This window comes from Microtus ochrogaster, unplaced genomic scaffold (genome assembly GCF_000317375.1).
Source record: "Microtus ochrogaster isolate Prairie Vole_2 unplaced genomic scaffold, MicOch1.0 UNK47, whole genome shotgun sequence".
Lineage (NCBI taxonomy): Eukaryota > Metazoa > Chordata > Mammalia > Rodentia > Cricetidae > Microtus > Microtus ochrogaster.
In genome coordinates, this window is record NW_004949145.1 from 2,300,402 (window position 1) to 2,309,301 (window position 8,900).

The following is an 8,900-nucleotide window of genomic DNA, read 5'->3' on the forward strand; positions in this document are numbered from 1 at the left end:
GCCGAGCCCCGGGGAGCGTCGTGCCCGCACGGTCCGCTTCGAGCGCGCCGCCGAGTTTCTGGCGGCCTGTGCGGGCGGCGATCTGGACGAGGCTCGCCTGATGCTGCGCGCAGCCGACCCTGGCCCCGGCTCCGGCGCTGCGTCCGACCCCTCCGTCTCGCCGTCTGCACGCGCGGTGCTCGACTCCACCAACGCCGACGGCATCAGCGCCCTGCACCAGGTCAGCGCCCGCGCCCCGGGTCTGCGCCACCAGGGCATCCTCCCTTCCCGGCCCTGAGCCACCTCCCCTACCGACTCTGCCACCTCTGAGTGCCCCGCCTGCTCCGTGGCCGCCTCTTCTCTGTCATCTGTGCTGTCACCTTTCTCCGTACATCTTTTGCAGATTGCTTACTTCCGTGCCTACGCTGGCCGTGTTTCTCCTTTCCAGGCTGTGCTGCAGTTTTCCAGGTCTGAGGTTTCGTCTTCCTGCAGTCTGACTTGACCCTCCTCTTACGCTAGGCCCAGGTTCTTCAGTGTCACCTCTTTGAGGGTCCACCTTGTGTCATACCTGTGACCTATACTGTCCGTAGTGGCCTTAGGATGGTCTTTTCCCTTTGTTCCCTTCAAAAGATACTTTCTCTGTTGGGTCATCCCATGCTATCTTTATCTTTTCTCCTATCATCTGCCCCCATGTCCTCTTAATTCAGTTCTCGGTTCATCCCCTTTTGGGGATCTTGCCACCTCTTAGGTTTCTCCTTGACTTCTCTTTCTCTGTCCACATTATTTGCCTTTCTGGAAACTTCTTAAGTATTCGATCTTCCAAGCTGTGGGCTATTTCTCTTATCTCTTGTTTGGTTTTGTTGTTGTTTTTCCTGAGACAAAGTCTTGCTATGTAGCTCAGGTCAGCCTCAGACACAGGTCCTGTGTCTCTGCCCCCTCATTTGTGGGATTACAGGCATGGCCACTCCACCTATCATCTGGGCAGTATCCTTCTTTAAAAACTATACCCTCTTGTTGGGCAGTGGTGGTGCACACCTTTAATCCCAGCACTCAGGAGGCAGAGGCAGGCAGATCTCTTTGAGTTCCAGGCCAGCCTGGTCTATAAGAACTAGTTCCAGGACAGGCTCCAAAGCTACAGAGAAACATTGTCTCAAAAAACCAAAATAACCAAACAAAACAAACTATGCCCTCTCTCCTATATTTCTACCCTGTCAACTTCTAGAACCTACCCAACCACTAAAACACTGGGCATCTCAGACACTGTGATTCTTATTTCCAGTGATCTGTGCCCGAGAGTGAGGACCATCTTGTGTTGCCTGGATTCGGTATTCTTTTTATTTTCCCATCTTCCAAAGTTGGGATCACCAGAGACAAGATTAGTCAGCCCAGAGCCTCCATCCCAGTTTTTCTTCCTTCTGGTCACAGTGTTGGGTCAGTGTCAGTCTTATTTTATGGCAGCCTCCATCTCCCGAGTTGTTCTCTTGCTAGGATCCCCGTGGTTCAGTTACTGGTGGACGCGGGATCCTAGGAGGGAAGCCTGGCTGTTCATGGGGTTGGGGAACAAAGGGGGGATATTTGACAGGTGGAGAACAGGTCGTCAGAATCTCTGTCCTGGGCTGGGATGCCACTTAGGTGGTAGAGTGCTTGCCTAGAAGGCAGGAAGCCTCCGGTTCATCCCCATTACCACAGAAATCAGGTGCCTGGGAAGCGGAGGCAGGAAGGTTGGAAATCAATGTCAACTTCAGCTACACAGTGAGTTTGAGGCCATCTTGGGACACATGAGACACAGTCACAAAACCAATAAAAGGGAGTCAGTACTGACCTAATGTCAGTTGTCGTTGTCTCTTGTATTTTGAATGTCTTTTCTCTGTGTCCCTTAGTTTTCTTATCTGTGGAATGGGACCAGTGGTCACCCTGAAGGACTCTATGGTGAGAGGTGTCATGTGGAAAACTTCCTTTTTGGGGCCTGCATGGGCTGCAGGTATATACCGGGAATTTGCTTCCAGGGCTGTCTGAGCATTTTCTATATACAGCAGGGTACTGTTTCCCCAAGACCCCTCTCAGGGTGTCAGCATCTTTGACCAGTCCAGCAGATCTGCTCAGACTGATCACCACAGTCCCTGGCCCTCTTGAGTGGTCCCTTCCGACTATATCCCTTTCCTCAGGATCTGCTGGAGGCCCCTAGAGCACCCTCTCCGACAGGAACCTGTAACCTCTGGAGTGGCCTGTCAGCCTTCCAGGTGGGACTCTCCTCCCACCCTGGAGAGACCTTGGTGAACTGACTCCTCAGAGCTTTGCAGGAGGCTTGGGAGCCTGGGAGATCAGATTCAATCAGATCAGTTGGCTTACAGGGCCAGAACACAGAAAGCTGGGGTTTGGAGTACTGCGAGCGTAGTTCACCTCCTGGTACTGCCCAGGCTTCCACAGGGAAAGCTCCCAGAGCTAGTTTTGGTCCCAGGAAAACAGGGACATCTGGCCATCCTCTCTGGTGATTTTTAGTCTTTCCAGATTGCTACACCTTGGGCTTTTTAGTGTTTCCAGTCCTAAACCCTCCCTGGGGCATCAGCCTCCTGCTGTAGTGTTTCCTAAGCCCCAAACCAACCTCTACCTTAAGGCAGGGACATTCCTTTCCCTTCCCCCTATCCAATAATTGCCTTGTCCAATAATTGCCTTGTCCAATAATGGCTATGAGTTGGGTCTGGAGTAGGTATGGCTGGGAGTTAAGAGTCCTAGGTTTGAACGGGGGAGAGATGGGGAGCCCAAACACCTGGGTCTGGGGGGAGGGGGGAGGGTAAGCTCGGATTCCCTAGGTCTAAGGAAGGAGGATTGGCTAGAGTTCTCCATCTGAGGGAGGGGGAGGTGGGTCTGGATTCTTGGTCCCTAGTGCCCTGCCTCAGGCATCTTTCACATGGATGCCCGCACCCGGCCAGGTCCTTGAAAGGGAAAGGCCCATCTGCCTCCTTGCCCCCCCTCCCATCACCATGACAACAGGGTAGAAATAAACTGAGCCCAGAGTGAAGCCCAGAGTTCATCCCGTTCCCAGGGCACGTGTGCCCCCCCTCTTGCAGCCTAAATTTCCATGACTTCATGCTCTTGGCCCTTGTAGCTTCCTTCCCAGATGGTTGAGCTTGAAGAAGGGGGTTAATTTTTGTGAGGACCCAGGAGTCCGGACTCAACCCCCTCCCTAGACTCTGTGGTTCCAGTGTCCAGCCAGGGTCATCAGGGATTAAGACCAGCTCTCTTATGGCACCGGTGCTGCGCTGGCTAGGGTGAGGCCTTCCTCTCCCCGAGCTTTCAGTTTTAAGGGTGAGGAGGCGGGGTTGTAGTGTAATGTGGGGTGTTTGGAAAAGATGTTCTGAGGAAACCTGTGCTTGGTAGGCCCTCAGTGACCCTGCACTTGGTCTGCTTGGACTCCTGGCAACAGGGAACATAACCTAGGCATCCCTTTTGAGAATGTGCCCCAGGCCCTCTACTCTGTTTCTGAGATGTGTTGCATGTGTGTCTCTTTGGGGTGATTTTTTTTTCTGTGTTGTGGGTGAAACACAGTGCTAGGTGAGTGTTTGCCTCTACCTAACCTGGGTATGGACTTTATTAAGCTTTGTGGTCCTGGGTTTCCCCAGAAGAGGATTCCTGGGGTGTGTCTGCCCAAGATGCCCTGCCCCTGGGATGGCTGGACTCTGGGACTCCCCCACTTTATAGAATATGTTCTGCAGACACATGCAGGGATGGCAGCTCCACCTCTTCCATGTCCATTTTCAGTCTGCCTTTTGGAGCCTGCTCCTCGTCTCCGTGAGCTCTACATGTGCAGGTGACCCAAGCATGGGTAACAAAAGGTACCATCTTGAGCAGCTGATGGCTGGAGGATCCCTGGAACCTGTGCCGAAGGCCATCAGCATTGCTTTCCACACCTCTCCCTGGCCCTGGTGCCTTTGTAGGAATGTTTCCTTGTTGGGCCTCTGGTGAGAGGAGAGCTGATGGGCCTGTCCCCATCCTCAGGCCTGCATAGATGAGAACCTGGAGGTGGTACGCTTCCTGGTGGAGCAGGGTGCTACTGTGAACCAGGCAGACAACGAGGGCTGGACACCTCTGCATGTGGCTGCCTCCTGTGGGTACTTGGACATTGCCAGGTGAGGTGAGGGTTGAAGGGCAGGGCTTGGGTTAGACGTTAGGTCCAGGTCTGGCAGCTCTGACCTTCCCCTGCCCGTAGGTACCTTCTGAGCCATGGGGCCAACATCGCCGCTGTTAACAGTGATGGAGACCTGCCTTTGGACCTGGCTGAGTCGGATGCCATGGAGGGGCTACTGAAGGCAGAGATCGCCCGCCGAGGTGGGCCTATGGGATTGAGAGCTTTGGAATCTGGGAGCCTGGGCTTAAAGGCCAGCCCATTTCCTTGGACTCTGGCTGTCTTTGTGCCTCAGTTTCCTCCCCCTATGAAGTGGGAGTGGTACCTATCCCCAGGGTTGCCAAGGCTCTAGTGAGATGCTGTAAGACACAGAATAAGAACCGTAACTGCTGTGAGTGTGTCTGTCACTCCAGCTCCGAGGAGCTGAGGGATGGAGCTACTGTGAGCAGGGGCCTGTCCAGGAGTAAGGAGCATCTTGAATCTTTATGTCTGGCCCTATTCATTTTCCTGGGTGGGGTGTGTGTGTGTGTGTTCCTAATAGCAAGTTCTTAACAGGGCTTGAGATCCCTCTCTGCCTGCCTGAGAAGCTAGTGTCCAGGCACGTGCCTGTAATCCTAGCCTTGGGAGATGGAGGCAGGAGGGTCATGTTCCACCACATAGTAAGTTCAAGACCAACCTGGGCTGCATGAGACTCCATCAACACACAAACAGATAGTATCCAGAGCCAACTGGGATATAGCTGGATGGCTCTCAGCTCTCTTGTGCAGGGCCTGGAGGGAAAGGGATCAGGAAGTAGGCTGGGCTGGGGCTGCCATGCAGCTTAGCAGGCTCTCCAGGAACATAAGACACCAGTGTACCCTGAAATCAGTTCTAAACTGGGGAGTGTCCAGCTAAGAGATAAGAGGGAACAGAGGACAAACAGATCATGGTTCCCCTGTCCTTGCATGTTACCACCCAGGATGGAGAGACAATAGGTTTACCATGTTGGCACATTGAATTTCAGGTGACTGTGAGTCACGTAGGAATGCTTGGTAGCAAATGGACACCAAGAGATGAAGGTCATTCAGGAGCCTCCCTGGGTTACAGTAGGGCAGGGGTAACAGCGGCTGAGATGAGCTCCCTTTCCCTTTCCCTGAGTTTATTTTGGTAAAACTTCAAACTCAGAAAAGTTGCCTCAGTGCTATGGCAACCACCATAGATGCTTTCCTGGGCTTCATCTCAGAATTTGCTAAATTATGTAGGGGTGTTTTGTCTGCGTGTCTGCAGAGGCTGGGAGATGTCTGTGGTTATAGATGCCCTGGGTGCTGGGTATTGAACCTGGGTCTTCTGGAAGAGCATCCAATGCTGAGGCAGCTCTTAAGCCCTGTTTATATCTCTGGGATGGGGTCTTGCTATGTAGTACTCACTACATGAATTTGGAGCAGTCCTGCCCCAGCCTCCTGAGTACTTGGATTACATGTGTGTGTCAGCACTGCATCTGCTGCTTTTAAAACCTTTTTATGAGTGTCAGTGCTCAAGCTCTGTGGGGTTAGAGGACAACTTATGGAAGGCTTCTCCTTCCACCATGGGGGTCCTAGGGATGGAACTTTACCTGCCAAGCTACCCTGCCAGCCCGCTGGCCTACCCGTGGTTTTTATACTAAAGCTGCCGCTGGAGCTGTAATCAACATGCCCAGTAGTTTACCCATTCACAGTGCAGTTTGTGATTGTGCTGTGGTCCACAGAGTTGTAGAGCTAATGCCACATTGATTTCAAAGTATTTAAAAAATCACCTTCAAAAGAAATCTGTAGTTCTTAGCTCCCTTCCACACCCTCCATACCCTCAGCAGCCTCTAAGGCCTTCTGTTGGAGGGATCTGTCTGTTATGGACATTTCATAAGGATGGAATTGCAGTTTAAACAGATGCCCTTTACTGTGTTGTCCTGCCCTCCTCCCTTCCCTCTACACAGGCATCAATACCTTTCTTGTTTTTCCCTGTCTAGCCTGCCCTCCTCGCTTCCGTTACTCAGTCACTTGGAGACCATGTTGCTGATGCTGTAAACTCTGCCCAGATAATGGGGAAGCACCTCCCTCAGCAGGCCTTGCTGCTTTACTCTCCCCAACAGTGAGGTGGGGCAGCCCCGGGCTCTTACCTCTCTCCCTTTCCGTGCCACAAGGTGGCCTGTGGCTGTGGCCTGATCTTCTCCCACTTGGGCACTTCCCTTCCCTCTTCCTGTGCTGGTACATCCCTCAGTTTTCAAATGTGCAGTTTTCTTGACTAAAAGATTCCCCTCTTCCAGGCCTGAATTGTGAGTTCAAGGCCTGCCTGAACTACTGTGTGAGTTGAAAGTCAATTTGGGCAATTTAATGAGACTCTGTTGAAAAAGTAAAACAAACAACAAAAACAGGAACTGGAGAGAGCTCAGCCAGTGAGTGCTTTCTGCTTTGCACCAGTTTCTGGCTCACTACAGCTCCAGTGTCTGGGGGTCTCATACCTCTTCTGGTACTGGAACACATATGTGCATGCCCCTGCACAGATACACATGCACACACAATTAAAAGTAATAAAAATAGGGAGAGGACTGGAAGCTTCTCACTGGTAGAGCATTTACTGAGCGTGGGCGAGGCCCCAGGTTCAATCCCCAGCACCACATCACAACAAAACAAGCATCCCAAGATATGACCCACAGTACTTACTATTTTATTAATTAGTTAGTTGGCTTAGGCTGCTGTGAAACTTACTGTAGTACAGTGTGGTCTTGAGTTTGGGCTCCTGCCTCAGCCTCTTGAGTGCTGGGATGCAGTAGTGTGCCTCTTTGTCTGGTTCTCTTCTTTATATTTTGTGTTGTTGGGCAATGAGAATGCTACCTGCAGGCACATTTACAGTAGGATAGGGCTTGGATGTGGCTTAGTAGTTCAGTCTGTGGCACTTGGTCTTAGTATGTGAATTCCCTCCTCAGTACCAGGGAGGGTAGGAAGTCCTTCAGTGGCAGGATAAGCAAAATGTGGTCTTTGCAGAGAAAAGAACGCAATTCATCCTTAACGGGAAGGAAACTGACACATCCAACCATGTGGATGAAGCTTAAAGACCTCCATGAAGTAAGCCAGGCACTCAGAGACAAGTGCGGAGTTTCTATTTGTGTGAGATACCAAGAGTAATCAAAGTAATAGAGCTCCCAAATTCATACAAACAGGCCATTAAATGTAGTTCCCAGGTGCTAATAACCCTGAGAGTAGAGCTGGGTGTGGTGGTTTAATCCTACCACATCCCTTTAACCCCAGCACTGAGAGAGGCAGACGCAGGTAAATCTCTGAGTTTGAGGCCTACCTGGCCTACAGAGTGAGTTTCAGGACAACCAGGGCTACACAAGAGATTCTGACTCAACAAACTAAACAAATAACGACGGGGGTGGGGTGCAGAGCTGGCTGGATGCTCAGAGGGGAAAGGTGCATGCTGGTGGACCAGGGAACTAACCCCTCAAATTGTCTTGCAGTTCTCACTCACATACACAAATAAATGAATGTAATAAAAATGGAGGAAGATAGAGTTTCTGTTTAATGTGTGCAGAACCTCAGTTCTTCGTATGCCTGTTTATACATGAATGCATGCACACCTGTGTTTGGAGACCACAGGTCAATCTGGAATGTTCGTTGGGAGTCGTCTACCTTGAATTTTGAGAGAGGGTCTTTCACTAGCTTCAATGATTAGGCTAGTTTGACTGGCCGGTGAACCCAGGGGTCCTCCTGTGCTACCTCCCTAGTGCTAGGATTACAGGTGCACTGCCATGCCTGGCATTCTACATGGATGCTGGGGATTGAACTTGGGATCTCATGTTTGTGTGGTGAGCACTTTACCAACTGAGCTGCCTGTCCAAGCCCTAGAGTTTTAGTTTTGAAGATGGATCCCTAATGCCACAGCCACTTTGGCCTCTAGTCTGATCTGTTCTCTCTCACCCAGGTGCCTAGGCTCCTAGCATTGCAGGCTGGTGCCTACCTGGAGCACAGCGGCCCCACCCTCCGCAGTGGCTGAGCCACAGTTCTCGGTGACACTGGCACATGATTTCATGTCAGCCCCAGGTCCCATCACTGTGCAGGAGAACTTGTCACCCTGTGACTAGGCTTTGAGCAGAGTCACACTGAAGCCATGTGGGCGAGGAAAGTCAGGATGTGGTTACCGAAGGAGGAAGAGTGGGTGCTGCCAGGTCCTAGCAGTGCTGTTGTGGTCCAGGCTGCAGGGTCAGGCCCCTGGCAAAGACTCTAAAGCACAGTGTCTGTGGAGGAGGAGCACCCTTGGGGGACAGGGTAGGAAGGAGACTTAGGAAGTGCCATCTCCCCTGGAACCCGACATCCAGGAAGGACAGATGAGGCCTGCAGCTGGCAGAGACAGGCCCAGGGGACTGTGATAGTGACTGGCGCAGGAGAGTAGCAGAGGAGTGCTGTGCCTGGAGGGAGTGCTCAGCAGGAGCTGACTGCAGACCGAGCTCCTGCCCTGGCCCTTATACTTCTAGGTAGTGAGCGTACAGGAATGCAGCACAGTGTTTATTGTGGGCGAGACCGAAAGATCGGTGCCCCACCAGACAGTGGATGATGCCCGGATGTATAACCATGTGGTCCCAGCAGGGGTCGGCTGACTTTTCCTTGAAGGGCTGCACAGTACATATTTCAGGCCTTACAGGGTATGTGGTCTCTGTTATAATGACTTTACCAGCTGCTATGGAGGGAAACGAGCCAGGGACAGGATGAAAAAAAGCAGATGTGGCTGGATGCCATTTAAGCTTTATTTTCAGGCTGGTGAAGTGGCTCAGTGGGTGAAGGCTCTC

At 51.9% G+C, this 8,900-nt stretch overlaps 1 protein-coding gene across 1 annotated transcript in view; it reads left to right on the plus strand.

Moving 5' to 3' along the window:
* The window catches only part of Ppp1r12c (protein phosphatase 1 regulatory subunit 12C), a 24,088-nt gene that overhangs the window by 311 nt on the left and 14,877 nt on the right, over positions 1-8,900 (plus strand). Inside the window, exons 2-4 of the mRNA XM_005369374.2 lie at positions 7-220; positions 3,976-4,106; positions 4,187-4,305. Coding sequence (XP_005369431.1) covers positions 7-220; positions 3,976-4,106; positions 4,187-4,305 — 464 coding nt within the window. The remainder of the gene's footprint in view (positions 1-6; positions 221-3,975; positions 4,107-4,186; positions 4,306-8,900) is intronic.